At 54.3% G+C, this 20,494-nt stretch overlaps 1 protein-coding gene across 2 annotated transcripts in view; it reads right to left on the bottom strand.

The window, feature by feature from the left end:
- The window catches only part of LOC119436976 (neurogenic locus Notch protein), a 72,740-nt gene that overhangs the window by 39,567 nt on the left and 12,679 nt on the right, over nt 1-20,494 (bottom strand). For both annotated transcript variants that reach the window (XM_037704026.2, XM_037704027.2), the window contains exon 2: nt 11,310-11,391. In XM_037704026.2, the coding sequence (XP_037559954.1) occupies nt 11,310-11,391 (82 nt within the window). The remainder of the gene's footprint in view (nt 1-11,309; nt 11,392-20,494) is intronic.

The raw sequence follows: 20,494 nt of genomic DNA, 5'->3' as shown, positions 1-20,494 counted from the left end.
GACAGAGAACGGCGCGATAAAAGAACTATAGCGTACACTTGCCAAACTTCGTTATAACGGGAATGGATGGAAATGGAGGATACTTTTGTTATACACAAACATTATAATCGCTACGTCGACACTACTTGACGGGCGCGGAAGACCAAATGCCACGATTTCGTTATACCTGTTACTTCGATATAGGCGCAAAATTCGCGGTCGTGCAAGTACCGAGCAGTAAAGCTCTGTTTCATTATTTCATTAGAGCCTCTTGATTACACCCGACTTAGCTGGGTGTAATCATGATCAATTAAGACAGCTCGTGGTCTTGTACTATATGCCTTACACTTTAGAAGTACCTTAGAAGGCGCGATGCTGGCCCGTGGCATCTTCGAAGGAGCAACAAAGGACGCTGAGCGCCTCCCGTTGAGAACCTCGCTCCGGCTCAGCGCCGGTCTGTCTTTCTCACGGCCACTGCCGTACGTCGACGCCAGTCGAGGTGAACGGCGTTCCCGTGCCAGTATATGCCCGCAGGCAGCTAACCTACGCTAATAACGTGCACTTTAGGCGAGCAAAAAACAGTGTCGCCCAGCTTGTATTGGCTTTACTGTGCTCTGTTGTGCCACGAAAAGAAAAAAAAAAAAGTGGCAGCAAATATGCGTACGGTGAGCGAGTCAGCGGGCAGCGAGTGATTACGCATGGTTGTGCTTGCGCGCGTGCGTGTGTGAGAGAGAAAGAGAAATCCGTAGGTTTCGTACGCGATATTTCGCCTGACATCAGTTTCTGCCTCGGAACGGGTCAGCAGTGACTTCTAGGATCTGCGTCGAAAAAAAAATGCAGCCTTCGCAAGAGAATACATTCTTGTCCTTTAACATGGCAGCCTGTCCTTCTTCCTCCTTTTGCCTCCCACCTTAGATTCTTGCAAAACGCGTCCACTTTGTTGCCTCTTGTTGCGGATCGCATAGCCGACGGCAGAGACCTTCGTCACCGCCGGACGTGTGCAGCGAGACAGTGCAACAGCAACAAGAGCAGCCTCCTTTCCCGGAATGCTGTCCATCAGCCGGGTACACGTGACCCCGCCGTTGCCACACTCCCGTCGCTGGCCCCGTATAATTTCGTTCTCCGCGTGCAGTGCGTGGCCCCTCCTCGGAAGGCTCTCGCTCGGCTGTCCCGCTGCTGGCTGCGGCGGCGGCGGCGGCGGGGGCCGCACCGAATCCGGTTCGTGACCCACCCCGGTGAACCGCGAAGGCCTGTGCGCGTCGTCGGACGCCGCTCACGAGCGCGCGCGCGTTGTGGCCGATTACTACACGACGCGCGTGCGGTCGGCACGGTGGCGCCTTAGGAGGAGCCCTCACGTGACCGGAAGAAAGTAACCCGCGAGCCCGGAAGTGCGAGCTTTCAAAGCCGTGCCTTATTGCACGCGACGTGTTTTCACGAGTCACGACGCCATAACGAGTTTCCAACAGACGCGAGTCACGTAACGAACCTATCTACTCGGATCTTATTCGCCGTTTCTTTTAATCTCTATCTCTGTTCTCCTTCTTCCTGGTCCGGTTGATTAAAGATGAGCATGCTGCATGGTAAAGCCGTGGTCAAGGTGCTTTTAGGATGGCGTCACGGCGCAAGCTCAGGCAGCTGAACGAGTGTCTCTCAAGGCTCGAGTCAGACAGGAACGTCACTCGTTCAGCCCCGCGAAGAGCCTGCGCCCATAACTTTGTACACCGGATATTCACGTGGATAAGAGGTGCCATAGCCTCACAGTCTTGCTCAGAGCACGGTCGAATGAAACAACGAACGGGCACTTTCGTCCGCGCTTCACACGGACGCAGCAGCATCCAGCCAGCAGCAACAGCTGAAGCCTCGGCGCGCCTTTCAGCAACGATCGCTTGTGAAATGCTCAGGAGACATCCAAGACCTTTCCCAAAAGAACGGGTCGGGAACAGCGGGAGCGACTGTGGCTCGGGGCCGGTAAGGTCGGCGGGCGCTCGCCACCGCCGCAGCGAGGCCATCCGTCCGTCGAGCGTGGTTTCGCCATCATCTCGATGCGCGCTGGGGGAGGCTTCGCGCGCCCGCGGTAGCCGGCGAGCGGAACGACCTCGCGGACCGCATGCAAATGGACGGCGCCGAGGAGCGCATCGGCGGCCGTTCCCACCAGTGGCGACGATCGGCGCCGATAGCTGCTTCCCGCCGCTGCTAATGAGACGCGCTCCGAGCGGCCCAAGATGCGAAGGGGGGTGAGCTGCTCATGAGAAGCACAACCATCTTTGCTCCACTTTCCGAGCATGGGCCCGCTTCTTCCTTGTTACGCGGCATCTGCAACACGTAACGCAGCGGGTTTTTGCACAGCGGCTTGCTCCGGTTGGATCATCCGTGCATCGCGTTCGCGATGCACGCCTCATTGAACGGACGCAAGACCATGCTTCGACCCAGACATAAGCCAGAGCAGTGCTACATTGCTCTTGCATGTGTTGGCCCACGACGCTGGCAGTTAATTTCGTGGTCATTTTTCGAAAGTGTCTTCTCCGCTCATTCGCTGATGATACAATGCCAGTCATCCATACCGCTCGCCTGCAATCACCAGACGCGGAGCACATTAACGGGCAGCGGTCAGCCATTTTAGCACACGCCAAACAGAAGGCGTGTTGTTTCATTGCCCCGCGGATAGTTACTTCTGGGTGTCGTTCCGTTGGCTGCCTCACCCGATGTCCTTGCGAGAGCGCACAAAACATGAGTCCTTGCCAGGGAAATCGCTCGGGCCCTCGCATACAGGAGAGTCGTCACGCCCAGCATATGTATCCGATGGCGCAACGACACTGGACGCAAGAACAAGGCATTTCAGATGTTTTTGTCTTTTGCGAGCGAACCGTATTGTGCAGTGCACAAAACGCATGCAGTGCTTTCCGGCGACTGCTGTCTCACTCTACTATTCATTTCCTGGTTGCCGTGCTTCTTAATGCGTTAAGCCGCACAATGCAATTCGAGTTCCTTAGTGGGAGTGCGTCACCCGGGTGCTCGCTTCATGACGTTCGACAGTTTGCGTAACAGTTCGAGAAGAACAGGAGGCGGTCTGTTATCGTTGCGGTTGAAGCACAGATCCGAAGTTCTTTTTTTTTTTTTTTTTCTTTCTCCCAGACCGCAGCTGGTTTCGATGGGCGTTGGGCAGATGTCGAGATGGCTCTCTTAGATGCGCGCCATAGACTCCCCGTTTCTCTCCCAAATGTTTTTTCCCGTGCCTTGAGAAGGATTCGATCTTTTTTTCCGTTTCATTCAGGGGCGCCGTGTATACGTGACCGCCATCCTTGCTGAACGTCGACGACAACAAACTGCTCTGCGGGCGAGTCGTGTCGCAGACTCATTTTAATTTTCCTAGTGAATCGCTATGCACCGCGGGGAGGGACTGCGCTGCTACGCGACAAGATGGGGGGCGGCCGATAGACCGCACCGCGCACACACACACAAGGGCTGGTGTCTCAAGACGCGACGTTCGCCGGTCGCGGATCGCCGAATGCGTCGCTGCGAGGCAAATTAGCAGCTCGATCACGTCTTCTTCCGGCTACGGAGCGCGGCCTCCCGCGCGCGCGAGCGCGGATCCGGTCGGCTTCTCCGACAACGAGCAACGCAAGCCGCGTCGACCAATCGTGTGTCCCGAGTCGCATTCACCGGTTTTCTCACGGTGCGACGGCAGGGCGCTAGCGCAAGCTTTTTTTTTTTTTTTTTTTTTTCGCTTCTTCCATTTGCACCAACAGCGATTGACCGGCGGCGGCAGGGCGCTCCATTTCCGCTTTCCCGTATCACTGCGTTGTCTCCCGTGTCCCATAGGACGACGCCGACGCTAATCTACTGGCTTCGTTTATTGGCGCTAGTCGGTGTGCGCGCCAAGTCGAGTCTCCGTCTGCACCGTCCTTTGCATCTGCACGCACTGTGCAGTGTATCGTACGTTTCGCGTCTCCCATTTTTCGAAAACAAGATAGTCCTCTACAAGTCGCACTGGAAAAGAAAGGGGGAAAATGGTCTGCAGGTCTGCGTGGAGCAAATAAGCGAGGGAGGGGGGGGGGGGGGGGGGCTTAGCTCATACAAAACGGACTGCGCGAGTCCCGTACCCTGTCGTCATCGCACTTCGTTTCGCCGGTGGCGTAAAAGTTTCGCGTTGCGGTAGGAAAACGAATAATAATTAAAATAAAACACAAAATAAAACGCTGAGTTCATGATGTCGAGTCGTGCATGAGGGGGATAGACAGCGTGACGAAGCGCAGAAAGCTGAAAATAAAGGGCGGCGTGGAGGCGCGCCGAATGGCCGTCCGTCCTTGTTTGCGCCTAATTGGCGCCTTCCTGCGTCGCCCCGGAACATGACCGACGGCCGCTCTTCCTCTCTTTCATTGGCGTAGCCGTGTCACGCAGGGGTCCCCCCCCCTCTTTCCATCCTGTCCGCGCCGTCGACGCTCGGGTGGGCCATCCCGGTCCAGTTTGTTCGTTTCGCTCATCCGCCAGCGTTCCCCTCGTCCTCTAGACCTTGTTTTCGGTCTTCCGTCTGCTCCCGTGCCCCCCCCTCCCTCCACTCTGCCGTCCTAATCAACGCTGCACTTTTCTGTGGCTGCAGTCCCTCGGCTTCCGCAGGGCCTGAGGAGGGCGCTTCATTTCCGTCATACAGACACATAAGGCGAACAAAAATAAGATCCTCGTCAAGAGGCGCAAAAGCTGTAGGGCACAGAGGGAGGACACTGTTTGTCTCAATAAGGATGACGGGTGTGATATCTGCGGAAGTGACGGCGCGTGCTAATAAAGCGCTGACTTGACGCCCGGTCCACTAGCGAGTGCGGGGATCCGAGGTGCTGGCATTGCAAAATTTCGCGGAGCAGTTTGAGGCGTGGAGAATAAAAGACAAACATTAAACGAACAAACGTGTGTAACACACAAACGCCCAATGAGGCGAGAATTCACCAGCCTATCATTAGAGACGCAACGAAGCTTACGACGCCGCTAGTTAACGCAGCTGTTTTGAAATAGTTATGCGGGGAAGTTTCGCACTGAAGGTAAAGAGAAAGTATAACGAACGATCCGCGCATCTCCTAGATGATATGCACTATCGATTTATTGAGCCCATAGGCGACGGCCATAGCTCCGTTCCACACCGGGCGCTGCCCCCGAGACCGTACGCAAGCAAGGGCGTTATATAGAGCAGGACGGGACAGAGGAGTCTCCCCGGAGCCGCGGCACTTTCTTAATCGCGACGCGTCGCGGGTGGCCTTAGACCCCAGAGTCGCTCATTGCTAGACTCGGCTGCAGAGCGCGTGCGGCGGAGGCCCAACTTTCGAGGCGCGCGCTTCAGTGCCGAGCTTCCTGGAGATGTGCGGTGAGCTCTCGGAACAATGGAGGCCGCCGAAACGAAGACCGCGCCGAAAGGGGCCGACCACGGTCAGGCTTGCTCCTCCTCGCCGACCGGGCGGTGCCACTCACGCGCCAGTGCTGGGAGATTGGAAAAAGCGAGTCCGGACTGCAAGCACGGAAGGGGGCAGCACGCTTTACTTTTGCCGTCGCGTCGCGGCAATGCCCATCGTCCACGGCACGCGGCGCCCGCCGACTCGGAAAAAGTGGTGTGAAAGAGAAGATGAGAAAATAAAAGTAATAAGGAAAGGAAAGGGAGGATTTGAGGGTTGATGCGGCCACACACACACGACTAGTAGTCGAGTCAGTCAGTTGCTTGAAATGTCGTCGCAAATTCTACCACATGAGTTGGCGTGAAAGCTACTTGCTAAGAGCAGTTCGATAACGACCAAGCGGTGATTATTGCAAACACACAAACTTTAGGCGTTCTACAGAGCTCCTGGTTCTGTTAGGATCGTGTTGGGCTCGACTATGTTGTGAATTCGCTCACTACAACGGTACCTTTATTATATTCGCAAGCAGGGAGTAAGGCGCCGCTTTCTCTTTTCGCCTGGTGGTCCCTACTTCTCCAATACAGGGACATGGGAAGAAGGGAGGGGAAAGGAAGGGCGCTGTCGCACAGCGTGCGGATCAAAGCAGGACAAATGAATGCGAGTTGAACCGAGCCCCCAAGGCCAAACGCCCAAGTCAACCAAGCAGATCGGTCCCGAGTGCGGACTGTCTGCCCTCCGTCCCCCCTCACACGTCTCCTCGCATGGGACACGGCCGTTCACAATCGCACCGTGCCCACTTGGTTCCCAAGGCCGCCACGACTCCAAGACGCGACCGAGGGAAGCGGGGAGTTTCGGCTCGAGACTCAGGCGCGCGTGCGTTGCCATTGAAGCGGTGTACATACAACGGCGGGATTCGTTTCCGAAAGCGCCGTTCCGTTTGCCGACGATTATTGTGGTGGTATAGGGGTCAGAGCAGGGATTGGAAAAACTGTCGATTGCTGCCCGGAGCTCTCTCTGCCTGCAGCGGCGCCCCTCGAGTTTCCCCCGGAGTATGTCCCCCGAGAAAGGAGGAAAAAGGGAAGGCGGTCGGACGGAGCCGATACCGGGGTTCCCAGGGTTTCGCTTCTACGAGCACCACGCTCCGTAGACAACGCCACAATGGTGTGCTACTAACAGCACTCTCTGGCCATACACCACAAAGGCCCGTCGCGAAGCGTCACGCAACGCTGATGTACGATTTTAGTATACGCGATGTGGAAACGAAGCTTCTGTGGCAGTTGAAAGCGCCAAGTTCTATATAACTTCTTACCCCGGAACGGAAATGAAAAGAACGACGGCGCGCACGCAAAGATAACACGGGATGCGCTAAGTAACTGTAAACCCGTAAGAAATGTAAGAGCGCAGTCCAACGACATCACAACAGTCCTTCTCGGTTTGACGGTGTTGCCATCCCTACAGCGAGAGCCCATCGAAGTGGCCGGCGATCCGCGCTGCCTGCCTGGGCGCCGTTGGCTCGCGGCCTGACCTCGGTCGATTCTCGCAGCGCATTTACTCTCCGCAGCGCGCGGCCGGTTCGCGGCACTAATTGGGTCAGCCTGCGCCGGTGTGTCCTTGCGAAGCTGGCTCCGGGAACGCCGCCGAAGACCGGAACATCGCGGCACCTTCCCGCGATGCTCGGCGCCGTCGACTCGTTCCTCGCACCGGCGGGCCGCCTACCGATGCATCGGCCGCGATGAGAGAGCCAGCCCAAATGTTACGCGCGTGGGTCGGCCGTCTGATCCACGCCGCGGTGGGGTCACGCACGGGTCACTGCGGAGTGCCCGTAGCGCCTAAGCAGTGGGAGATCGCTCGCAAAGATCAGTGACGCAAGCCTGAACGTTCGCGCTTCCGCCAACGCCGTTCCTTGTCTCTCGTCATGGAAAAATAGCTGCCATGGCTTGCTTGGCAGTTGCTGCGCTCTCGAACGTTTTTCCATGCTGCGGTGCAAATATTCGTACCACCGCACGTAATGAATAAGGGTAACATATACCGGCACTTAGCGGGCGGGAGCAAGGTAACGCTGTACATATGGTGTCCCAACTGTCGTGCACCAAGATTTTAAACACATGCGAATGCCACGTAGCTGGACAGAACCAAGGCAATGTTGTTTGCCTACGCTTGGAGACACTCAAGATTATTTTTCGCGTTCCGCCTAATTACTTAATTAGTCTTTTAAATAATTAATTATTCAACTTCGGAAATGTTATAATTAGATTAGAAGCGTCAATGAAAAATTGTAGAGCAACATGAAATATTCCCGGATAAGACCGCGAATACAAACAGTCAGTATCGTGAGACGCACGTTACTACTATATAAGCCGAGTGTCGAATATTGTCACCTGTATTTTCGGCACAAAGCGCTGTACACGGACAAAAAAAATAATAAGTAGCCATGGATATCACACTGACCAATATGATCACGTGAAACAGGAATATATATATATAATGTGAAAGAGCATCTTGCTTGCGTCCGGCACTATTTGTGCAGCGTGATTCTGCCGAACTTCGGTTGGACTCAATTCCCTAATCGACTGCCTGGAGAAGTTTTGCGCGTCCTAATGCACGGAGACGTCGACAGTAATTTGACCGTCGCAAGGTGGTATTTATGTCTTCCGCGACGCCACCGCACAGATAGGGGAGAAATAACTCGTCGCGGTCCCGTTTTACCGCGGTCGCCAGCGGCCTTCTTTCCCGTCCGCTCTCCTCGCAAGTCGTTAGAGCGACGGCGGCGCACGTAAAGACCGCAATCGTCGTGCGGACTGTCTGGTGGCCCAGCGTGCATTCATTTGACGCGAAGGCGATTAACGTGTCTCTTCCATGTGCGAGGCGTTCACGGAGCTATAACGTCGAGCCGCACGAAACCTTGTGTGGTTCCACTTGAGCAACTATTACTGTAGTCTACGAACTGCATTGCCTGAAATTACAGACCCAACAGATGACGCCCACTGGAACCTGTTTAAGCAGTGTCGTTAACGCAATAAAATCGGATAATTGGAAACTTGATATTATTGAATATTTACCGGCACATTTAAGAATAAAACAAAGTAAGAGAACATGAAGTAATGAACGCTGGTCAACAACAGTTCAGCGCTCCTTGGTGACGTCAGCGCTCACAATGCCTAGGTTCTCAATGGCCGGCCACTTTGTCTGTAGGCTGCCCAAACGCTAGTCGGTCGGTACGGCCTCTGCAGAAAGGCCCTACGGCCCCAGAGCACGGCGCTCGTTGTTAACGCCACGGGGATACGTCAGGAGTGCTTTCCAACGTCTATGGCGGCCATCGCGCAACCGACATTCCCTGCCTGCCAGCCAAATCAAGGTGGGGAGGGAGCATCGCGAGGGAAAATAGGGTCTCCAGTAAAGGGAGGGTGGTTGGTAGCTCCCCACCGCCAACGGTCGCTGCCCCGGTCGGCCATGAAAGGAGGAGGAGGGTTCGGCTCGATCCCCCCTCCGCGTTCGGTCGGTCGGCAGCCGGCAAACGCCAACCGCCGCGCAGCACACCTGCCCTGTCACGTGACCGCTAACGGCATCGCGCCCCGAGCGAGCGACAGATGTTCACCGAGCGCGATGCGGCAACGCCAGCCCCAGCGCGTCTTTAACCATTAAATGTCCCCACTCGCTCGCACCGTCGTCTCCACGAGCCGCGCGCGCCCGGCGGCGGTTGTATCGTACCGGGTGCCAGCGCGGATGCTGTTGTCGCGCGGCGGCGCTCGATCGTATAATTCGACGCCTCTTCGGAAGGCGCCACCTCGCCTGGTCTGCCTGCGCAGCCAGCCGTTTTGTCCTGGAGGGTGCACCGCACGTAACTGCTGCAGCCATTTACACTGCCGGTCTGGGACGGCGGGAGTAGTGCACCACCACCAGCTCAGCGAATTTCGAGTTCGTCTTAGCCCTCCGACACAAGAGCGCTTTTTATTTTTTATTTGGTGTAGTTATGCTCATTATCATTATGGTACAGCGACTCGATTACAGTTTATGCCTGGCACCGTAATCTGCTGAAATCGGACCGCAACTATGCCTCCTAGCTCGCGAGTGATAAACGCGATCCGAGTTTCGCCCGCTCTGATATATGCGTACGTGACGACCCAGCTTGAAACAGTGCTTTGCTGAGTTCCTTTAACCCTCTTGAGACACGAACATGATAGCTCAGGGACATAATCGCTTTTCAAGTCTGTTTTTATTAACAACTGGTGTGTGAAGAACTTAAGTTGTTATTTGTAAGAGCAAATGAGGAAAAGTGCTCCCGGCCGCACTGTAACTGTCTTGTCTTTAAACTATCGATCAGCCCGTCTTCGTAACACTGATTATCGTGCAGAGACAAGGATGACAATGCCTTCGTTATGCAAGAAGCTCCTATGATATTCTTGTTCCGCGTGCTCCCATAGCAGTTTCTCGTTGAATTTAACCTGTCCTACGCCCGGTGCCGGCATTAATTTCTTATTTTAATCTCGATTATTATTTCCCTTTCATACTCCCAGTAGTGCTCGTCACCAAGCGGAACCTTCCTCTTTTCCTAGTTATAGTATCTCCGCATGAACCTATTCAGTGCCGCATTTGATACAACTTACTCGGACAAAGCAGCAAACTTTTTTTTTTTTTTGTGTGTGTGTGTGTGTGTGTGTGTGTGCGTGTGTGTTTAGTTGCCACGAGTGTACTACGTTCACGTGTCATAGCTGGCGATACCGAATCCCAGCGTGGATTTCCCGTCTCCGTAGCGATACTGATCCCGAGAACGGCCGGGTGCCCTGCCCTCTGACGCACATGACGGCGACACCCTTTTGTCGAGGTCGCGGCGCGCTCAGGAAGACAGCCGCGGCAGTTGAGCGCGCGGAACCACGAAGCGGGAAGTGGTGCAACCACTGCGTCGGTCGCCTCACCTGCGCGGCGCCGCCGCTGCCGGGATCAGGTTGCAATACGGCGCTGCACGCGCTCGCTCATGGGACAGGGCGTAGGAGGCGTTGTATACTTGCGGTCTGACTTGCGCCACGCAGTTCATAAACGACGTAACGCGTGCCTAACATGGACGAAACTCCTGAAGTTGCAACAGACATGCACATGCAGCGGGCATCGCTTCAGCAGAGATTACTCATTCGCGAGAGTGATGGAAGCTGCCGCACGTACCCCAAGCATCACGTAAGGTGAGCTAAACCATCGCGCAGTCGACGGGTCCAAGAAACAGATTTAAAAAAAAAAGACGAGAGCAACACAAACGTCGTCTTATTATTGCCGTTTTCCTTTGTCCATTGTTTTTGTTTCAGCAGACTTCGCCTGCTGCGCTTTGGTTCAGCTGTCCCGTGCATTGCCAACTCCCTCGCTGATTCACACAAGAAGCATTGGCGAGGCACGGTGCTGCTCTCTGTCCTCTGAAACGTGCTGACACGTCTGGATGCTGCGAAATCGCGTCAGTATCTTCAAATAAGCTCTAATGTCAACGGACAACGAAAAGCAAATCGTTGCAAGCATGTAAACGTTCATTGCCTTCGCGAGCGCATGCTCAGAGCATGAACGCGACGATAAAAGAGAAAGCAACAACCAAATCTCAACGCTCTTTCTCAGCGCGTTCAGACTTCGTTACAGCTTCACACGACACTCGGTGAAAATCTAACGAGAAAAAAGTATAGCTCGCGCCGGCGTCGGTCTTACCGCCTATCCCAATGCTTGCCGTCGCAAAAGCCTTTTGTAAATGTTTTGAGCGCTCCTACTCGTGCCCCCCCCCCCCCCCCTCCCCTTGCTGGAAACCGCCAAAACATTGCACCTATAGACGTGTCTCGAGAGCCCAAACAATTACTGTTTTGTGGCTTATAGCTCTGAGTTACAGTTCCAAGACGGTAGCGTAATATCTGGCCAGATTTCCTAGCCCGGGCAAGCCACACACAAACTTCATGCGCGCACCTGAAGGCGCTTTGCGTGCATACTCACTTGCAATGCGACTCGCCGCTTGGGTTGGACGACACGCAGGAGGCTCCATTCTTGCACGGATTTGGTGAGCAGGACACGAAAGCTGCGACAGAGAAGGGACGAAAAAAAAAAAAAAAGAAGAGGTGTGACGAACTGAGCGAGCATCATGTGACAACGGCACACACTAAACATGCGTCGCGCAGAGCGTAGTTTTGCTCACTCGGACGCAAGTAATGGCGTCGACAGATGTATCTCATGGCCGCGCATCAAGATGGGTTCCATTTGCTTGAATTACGCAGCATAAAAACTGAGTCAGCTTAATTATTCTCATCTCTTTGCAACATTGAATCCTGGGCCTGTTGGTAATGCATCGAAACGGACAGAACGCGAGACATACAAGACGAAATATAAAGGAAACGGTCCGTCCGGCCTACTCGCCTTTGGCGTTACGTATCCGCACCGAAGCTTCGAGACATTACTCCGGCGAGGACTGTAGCTACATTTCAGTGCCAAGCGCGCAATCACTTCAACGACGAATGCGATAATCATGTGTGCTCAACCCCACAGTGCTGGGGTACCGCAGCAATGGTTCCAGTTCTCCGACCGGTACACACAGCCGGTTGGAGAACTGGCTAACCTCCCCGTCTTTCCGTCTATTCCTTCCTTCCTTCCTTCCTTCCTTCCTTCCTTCCTTCCTTCCTTCCTTCCTTCCTTCCTTCCTTCCTTCCTTCCTTCCTTCCTTCCTTCTGGACAATACGTATACATTCCGAAAACAGAAAGATGGTCGCGGTATTCTCGCTCACGTGCTGCGTCCTTCTTACAAGCGCGTTGCCCCTACTCGTCGTTTGCTAACGATAACTTCAACACATGACACATTGGTCCGAGCAGAAAGGGCATATTGGGGTACAAACCATTAAAAATGATTAAAACAAACAGACACGTCACACGTGTTATGCGATGATTCATATTGTACGTTCAGTGCATGCTCAGGAATTTTCCTTCGCCGGCAACAGGTTTGGCTCTTTTAAAGTCCGGCGAATACTAAATTTCTACGACACGGTAGTAAGCGAGAGGCGGCTTCTGAACAGCCTTCGAGTGATTGCTTTTATTTTCCGGATAGATAAGCAGCTCTTACTGACAGGAAAACAGGAGAGAGACAAAGGGAGAGAGATGGTCGTTTCCATTAAGACGCAGACCTTAGATGTGCGACTGAGCTTTTGACTTTCAGGAATTAGGACCATATTTCAAAAGAACCTCCTTGCCTGCTTTCGCCTCTCTCTCTCCCCCCAGAGACGCCAAAGTATTGCCGCCCATGTATTGCGACTTCGCGGCCCTAAAACGCTCTACTTTATGGGTACGGCCTTCAGCTCCCTTCCCGACCGCCACACTCGCCGCTCGAGCTTGCACCGCGCTTTAAAAGTCTGTCGTTGCATATTTTCTTCTCCCCGCGTCTCTGCATGCGAGTCACTCTCCTACGAAGCGCGGCTCCTTTATTTTTCTCTTCTTTGATTTGTTTTCTTCTTCGCATTGCCTCCAGTCAAACTCGCCTCCCTGCTTCTTGTTTCCACGAAGAAGCAGCTCGGCGAGCTCGAAACAAAGTGTCAGTCACCAGCGCGGGGCACGCACACACACATACACACACTCACGGGCCTGAGCGCTCGCGACGTGGAGAAAAAAGCGAAGACGTCCGCATACGTCCGGCTGACAGAAAGCAGGCCGCGCCGTAGACGAAAAAGAACGGCGCCGCAAAGAGCAGCAGTGCCGGTGGAGCGACGGGAACGCGCACGATCGGTGGGAGCGAGGAGCCCCGGCAAGGGGGGTGAGGGCCCCGGCAAGCGCGTCATCCCCCCTTCCAGGCGACACAGAGGGGGAGCGGTGTTCGGCGTTATGTCCCACACGACACCCACCGGGGCCGTTTCGCTTCTCCAGAGGAAGCTTCCGCTGGCTTCACTCGCATTTTCGCGTCGGTGAGTAGTTCAGATCCTTCTCAGGGGCGATTCCGTACAAAGTTAACCGAAACTGACGAGGCTGGTGTGCAATCGTTTCACCTGACATTTCTGAGCAAATGTGCGCAAAAAAAAAAAAAAATACTTAATTCAAAAAGAAGTTATCAAAGAACCCCGCTGAAGCACACATAGACAGAATACGCCATTTCTTGCGCACAAATGTAAGTACGCGTATGTGTAACCAACTAGCCAGCTGTCAAATTTTCCTTCACATTACTTTTTATTTAGGTGCGTCGCAGATGTCTTTTTTATTTTTATTTTTTTCAGGGGAGAAAATGGAGGTAAGAAGAACGCTAAGTCCAGGAGAGTGGCCTAACTCTGACTGGATCCGGTTGGTCTGCGTTTTCCTGCTAACACGCCTAATTAAAACCGAGGCACCATTTGTCGCAACTGATGCGACCTTTATCGTCCCGTAGCCGCAATGCGCGTTTTTGGCTCGCGAATGAGGCAAAAGCCCCCGAGCGCGTCGCTTCTTTGTTCGGCTTTTCGCTCGCCATCGGGGAGCCGGCCGCAGGCGAGGCTCGTCTCTCGGTGGCGGGGTGTGCACCGCGCGGGCTGTCGCCGCGAGCCCCTCTCCCTCGATTCCGGTTCCTGGGCCCCACTCTCCCGGCGGCTACTGCCGGCTCCCTGTGTAGCATGGCTCGGTGTGCGACGTCACCCTGTGTGCGTTGGCTGGTCGCTGGGATATCGAACGATATTTCGGTTCGCTATGCTTTACCAGCCGTTTGATTGTAATGCCTACTCTCCATACTCGCGCTACTGTGCGGCTGGCCAATTAATGCACCAGTCACCTTCAAACGGCCGAAATACACTCGAGGAAGTTTTGTCAGGAACTCAAACAATACCGCAAGACAACAGCGCGCTCTGGTTTCTGGATCTGCTTTCCCAGAGAGCAGCGGGTACAAGCGGCGAATACCAAACCTCCTCTGTGGCTTCCTCCTATGTTCTCACTCGCCAAACTTCTATAGTCGGGTACAACTTTAGAAAACAGCGGCATTTGCCCCCTCAAAGGCGGATGCATACGAGCCTCCACCAATGGGCGCGCACTAAAGACTTGCGTCATGAGCTGGACGGCCGGTGTCCCCGCCGACGCAGAACATGGCAGCCCACGCTTCAAGCCGGGGCGAGTCGTGTCAGCGGGACTATTTCTTTAGTCGCGGAGGAAATCGGCTGCTGCGCTTTGGTCATCTGAGCGGGGCCTCTCCTGTCTTCTTAAGTTGTACCCGACTATAGTCCCTTACACCGTGCATCGTTGAGCCATTGCCTTTCTTCGTACAGACTGACGAATTCAAATTCGGTAACGGAAGAACGCGACGATCAGACATTAGAAGCAGCCGAGTATGTTACCGCTTGCTCTCGTGACGCTCTTCAAAGCAAATAAAGTACCGCGTGCTGACAGCGTAATCTGCCCAGAAAATGGCGGCGGTGGGTGCAAAATGTTAAGGCTCAGCGAGGGACGCGTTTTAATTTTTAGTCTCACTCTCTCTCCCTATTTTTCATTTTTTTTTTCGAACCGGCGCGAAAGTCGTCGTTGCTTCCGCAGCAGGGAGTCGTGTTCGCACAAGGTCAACAACTTGATGAGTTTGATCGGAGCTCGGAGTCTGCGGTTGCACTTTTCCCACGAAACAGGGACTTTTTTTTTTTTTTTTCCCTTTTCTTACTCGGGGCGAGAGATTTCTTTTGCATCGTTCCCACGAAATGAGGCTCCCAAAGCACGCCTGCACAACGGCGCGCGTATTGCGAAATAAGAACGAATGCGTCTCGGCGACGTGTCCAGGGTGGCGGACACAGAGAGCTCGCGAAGCCGTGTTGCAAGGGGGTAAATTGGAGGGCCACTGGATCGAGATTCAAGGGGCAGACGAACGCACGAAGCTCAGTGTCACCGCAAGGACACAGGACCTTCGGTTAACATGCAGGCACATTGGGCGATGGGGCGGCCCGTGCCAGGAACGCGGCGAGAGACGCGTTCGCACACAGGTGTCGCAGAACTTTTATAGCGACAGAATGTCTGCGGCCCGTCGACCGAATTTTACCATTCTGCTTCTCGCTCGCATCGGACGTATACCGCTGTGTAAGCGTTGGCTTGGTCATTATACATAGTTCCAATTACATTAGGCGCGCACCGACCGTGAAGTGCAATGGCGTCCGGGTATAACGCGGTTTGTTAGGCGCACAAAGATACTGCGAAGATTGTTTCAGTGGGGAGCTTTGGAAATAGCGGATCGATAGTTATCAGACGCTATTGGCCCTGCGCCCAATATGTAGTTTCCGTTGCGCGCACGCGCAGGGCCACCATCGCTATTTCTCGGAGACGCTTGCCTGTGTGTGCGGCGGCACCTTGTGTGTGTGGCTGAGCGCTGGGGCTTCTTCAGCGGGGGTCTCCAAGGCGCTTGCGTTCGCTATTTCTAAAGCACTATTACGACAATAGAGATATTTAGATTAGGAGATGCAAGCGGCTTGCGTACCTATGAACCCAACCAAAGTCGGCTTGGGTTTTTTCGCTGCAACTCAAACCTCCTGCGACCCATAATCTAAAGCTCTCTGATGATGTGCAAACCATATACATATATTTAAGCGTTCCATCTCGCTCAACAAAACTATAGCCGCACGTATTTCTCAGTACCTCGCATACGCGTGTATTGTCACCTTTCAGGCTCACTAGCTAGCACCTGCAAGCGTGATCGGCAAACATTTAGGCGGTAAATGCTTTCTCCTAGCTGACTCAGTAAACAAGTAACCAACGGACTTTCGCACCACAGACAGCGTCGTCGCCAAGCCGCAACTCCCGATGCTTCAGGACTGAAGGCGAACCTATACGCCAAAGTAAATGGACAGAGGCGGCCGCGTCGCCGACCGCCGCCGCGAAACATCGGAGTCGAAGACAGCAGCAGCTGCACGCATGCCACGAAGACCGTGGGAGCACGGCGCGACGGTTCCGAGCGCATTTTGGCGCAATCACCGATGCGACCGGCGCTGACCTCGATCGGGAACCAAACGCGGCTACCAGCAGGTTAGTCCTCTCGGCAAAGTGGCCCCAGAATTGTGGACTGCCCGAATTTTCCGCGCGCTCATGCGTGTGCCCCGGCGCGCGCGCACGTCAACGGGAGAGCCCCGTCCTTATAGTCCGCGGGTCTGCATTCTTCTGTGCCTCTAATCCGGGCGCAGCCGCTTGCGCGATGTGCACTGGGGCGCGACCGCTCCTGGTTCGATGACGAAGCGGCAATCTGGGCCGACCTGTAACAAGGTGCTGCCACGCAGTGTCACGCGTGCCATGCGTGAACTGTGCGGGCCATCCCTTAAGGTGCAGGATTTCGCCACGCCAGCGTCACCGGGTCAGTCGACGCGGCGCGTTTGCTAAAAAAGCTGCGAGCTAGTTCACTTGAGAGGATTTGACCCGAGATGGGCGTTGGTGTCGTCGATTATATATATATATATATATATATATATATATATATATATATATATTCTGACGCTTCCCTAGGGGAAAACTGCGACGCTGGGTCGAGCCTCTCACAGTTGGCATAGCGTACTAAGCTAGTTCAATCGGCTTGAATGCGACCTCGGTCGAAGTAAATTGACAAGGAAGTTATAGGGTATGCTGCGACTCCTTAACACTTGTGGCAGCCATGTCCCTGCCGCATATATGTATATATAGAGAGAAAGTAAGCAGAGAAAAGGTAGGAAGGTCAACCAGACAAGCTCCTGGTTTGGTAAATCGTACACTGGGGATGCTCGGTGTATAGACGAGCCAAAGTATTTAGAATTTTATTGCGATGGCAATTATATAGACACCTCAGGTTAATGGTCGCCGTCGTTGTCGCCGTTGCCGTGATGTTCCGTATAATGTCCAAGTGCAATAAGATTGCGCTCGGTGCGGCGTATGCTTTGGTTGCGAGAGGAAGCGTACGAGTGTGAGCCGAGAAGGATGGTGGCTGGATGCGCGCCATTTTCCCGCGCGCCCAATGTTGGAGGGCACGTGATCAAGCACGCACTAGGTTAGGAGAGCGCGCGTCTCCTCCTCTAGCCCGGCCGTGGCTCGCATGGCTGTTGCGCAGGCTAAATGCATACGCGGCCCGCGCGCCGTACCTTGGAGGTAATCTGCGGCGGGTGCAACGACTAAGGCGAGCCGAGATGACTGGTGAGATCATGCATGCTGTCTTCCCGCGCACTTTTTGCTGGAGGTCGCGTAATCTCAAGTTTTTGAGACGCGGGGAAGCGAGAGGTAGCACGAAGCGATCGCTCGCCTTTGCCGGCGCTCTTTATCACGACAGCGTTGTGACATCCGAGTGGTATCCGATCGCTATTAACGGTTTGCATTTCGGACGGGGGACAACGACTTTTTAATGGACACTGTACATTGCCTCGCCGATGATCATATGCATTCGTGGAAGCCGGTGACCGCATTACAGCTCACCGCCAACACAGAAATGCAGTCGCCGCCACGTCTGCACCTCGTACGCGCGCATACGGGAGCTTGGGGTCTCCGCCCCACAACAAGCCCGCATTCTAGCCGAGCCCTGCAGGTCGGTCAAGCCGAGCCCCGGTCGGCGAGCAATGAGGGCAACGGCGCGCCACTGCTGCAGGTACCGGCCGGCAGGCTTCAGGGCATCGCGCGCGGCCATTTCGTCCGCCATAATGACGGCCGCCTGTGTTGCGAGAGGAGGCAGCCGCGTCTCGCTTCCTTCCCCGCCGGCTAATTTCTCACGCGGTGCAGGGGACGAGCTCATCCTGTGTGTCCTTCTGCGCGTGACATGGTTCCCATGAGTGCTCCGCGGTGGTTTATCTTGCTTTCTTTTTTTTCCCCTTCTTATCGCCCGTGCTCCGCGACCACCGGTCGGCCGTCCCTATTCGCAAAGGCAAGACCGCTTCATACGCCACGCCTGCTCATCGGCGGATCATAGGGCTGCGAGAAATCGAGGAAAGTGAGGCTGCGAAACCTCCGGGGGCCAATACCCAGGCATACCAAAGCCGTGGTGCGAAAGCCCCGTAAGTAGCGCTCGCAGCAGCCGAACGAACATCGTACGCCTTCCAGGTCGCAACGCGTTCCGTGACCCGCCAGCCGACGAAACGGCCGGTTAGATGCGCCCCGTCGCGCTTTTTTTCCCCTTCGCGGACTGCGCACAATCGAGCGAATTCGCTTCTCCCGTGCAAAGTGCAAATGTCAGGCGACTGCATATGCATACGGCACGCGTAGTATGTACCGTGCGTGCTCTGTGAAAAGTATGCAGACCGTGTGAACGGAACTGTTTGGGCCTAACTGTGCGAACGCTCCGCTGTGGAACTTGGCGCTGTCCCAACGTCTCGGAGTGGCCAACACAACGCAGCCTTACCGACAGCACCTGCCACCGACTGCGCAGGCGCGGTGGGGGAAGCGGTAGCGGAACTTGTCGAACACAAGCCCACCCTACTTGGCAAGTTGTGCCCAAAATTGCGAAAGAAGCCTCCGGACATCATTGATTTACGTGGTTGGTCTCGGCCAAGATTTGCAAATCTCGACGCGCGGACGCAGCGCGTTGAGAAACGGCGCTTTTCACCCGCAGTGTCGTCGTCATTAGTTTACAACCTCCTTCCAACTAACCCTTCTCCACTAAGCGGCTGAGTGCGACGCGGTGAAACAAATCGGGGCAGAAGTGAAAGGCTCCTTTTTTACGAACACAAAGGCGTATGTATAGTGGTCAAACATCGGCAGTCAGTGGCGGTACGTTCACTCAAAGCTCGCGTTAAGAGCGCCGCGAAAGAGAAAAAAAGAAAAGAAAGATAAAGAGGAGGCAACGACTTGAGCTGTGTGTATACTTCCTCGCGAGTAAAAGGTGAAGAAGAAAAGCTCCGCGGCGCAAGAGCGGACGGTCAAAGTTTGCGCGCGGTCCACAAAGGAGGCGTGTTCGCGAAACCCGTTCTTCGGCCGAGCCCGCACGGCGGGCCTCAACTGGCCACCGCGGCGGCGTTAAATAACTGCGAGAAAGCTCGGCGCCCGGGCGCATGCAAATGGTTCCAGCATTGTGTTCCGGTGATATGACGTGCGGCGGCGACAGCCGACGAGTTGTACGGCCCGGAGTCCTCTTCCCACCCTGTCGGCGCACTGCGCGTCTTGGAGACAAAAGACGCATCGACTACTGCTAAAACAAAAGGAGACCGTTCTTCTGCGGAGGTGACGCGAAGCTGCTCCCACGCGACAAATGAGAGACTGAAACTGCGTTACTTGTACGCTCCCCCCCCCCCCCCCCCCCCCCACACACACACACACACACACTTTCTTTATTTATTTTTAAGGCTTCTTTTCTTCGTTGTGTTAGTTCGTTTGGTGCGTTTCGCGGAGGTTCGATTTCTACCAGATCTATTTCTTCGAAGATTTAGCAAAAAATAATAAAAAATAAAAAGGAAAAAGAACGATGGATGCGGAAGATTGGGCGAATGTAAACACGTCGGACATTCGACACGCAAGCATGCTCTGCTGTTTATTACCTGAAACAGCAAACAACTAACAGAAATGAGAGACAAAGTCAGTTCTGTCGCGTACAACTCAGGTCGTGCAGTGCGCCTATAGGTTCTGATACACATCGTTGGTAAATTTAAAGCGCGGCGGTCAGACCTTTGTTTCGACGATATTTGGACCCCGCTTAGTTTTTTTTTATTCCAGATTTCAGAAGGGTGTATCGAAACGGCGTAGTCGTTGTCAAACTTGGCGGCTCTCCTCCGCTTTACTTTATTTTCTTCCTCTCCTCGCGTATTATTAAACTATTGCAACTACTGCGCACCGAACACACATGCGTAGTATGTTCAGGCTTCTTGATATCATGCCCACTTATAAAACGTGCCGCCATGTGACCGAAACATTCCCATGAGGCGGATTTGCTGGCATCGCGTTCTCCAAGAACGAAGCTTGCGCAACCGGCTGCCCTTCTGGTTAACGAATCTTCCCACGCTAACCGAGCAACAGGTTTTCCTTCAGAACGTGCAGGAGCGTGACAAACAGTTCATCAGTTGCTTTCGCTGCCGAGAACGATGGGAATGTGTGTGTTTTTATTTCTCTTTTTTCCTCTGCCATTAAATTTCTCTCCTCTTTCGCTACAGACAAAGATGAAGAAATCGCGCCCCAACGGGTTGACGTGTATGCGCGCCATGCCGCTGGAAAGCAAGAAGTGGCGCGGCCATGCGAAGAAGCGCGCGTTGCGATTCTAGTGATCAGGCGCGCATGCACAA

Source organism: Dermacentor silvarum, chromosome 1 (assembly GCF_013339745.2).
Source record: "Dermacentor silvarum isolate Dsil-2018 chromosome 1, BIME_Dsil_1.4, whole genome shotgun sequence".
NCBI lineage: Eukaryota > Metazoa > Arthropoda > Arachnida > Ixodida > Ixodidae > Dermacentor > Dermacentor silvarum.
The sequence above is the reverse complement of the archived record's forward strand: the minus strand, read 5'-3'. Positions and strand labels throughout refer to the sequence as shown.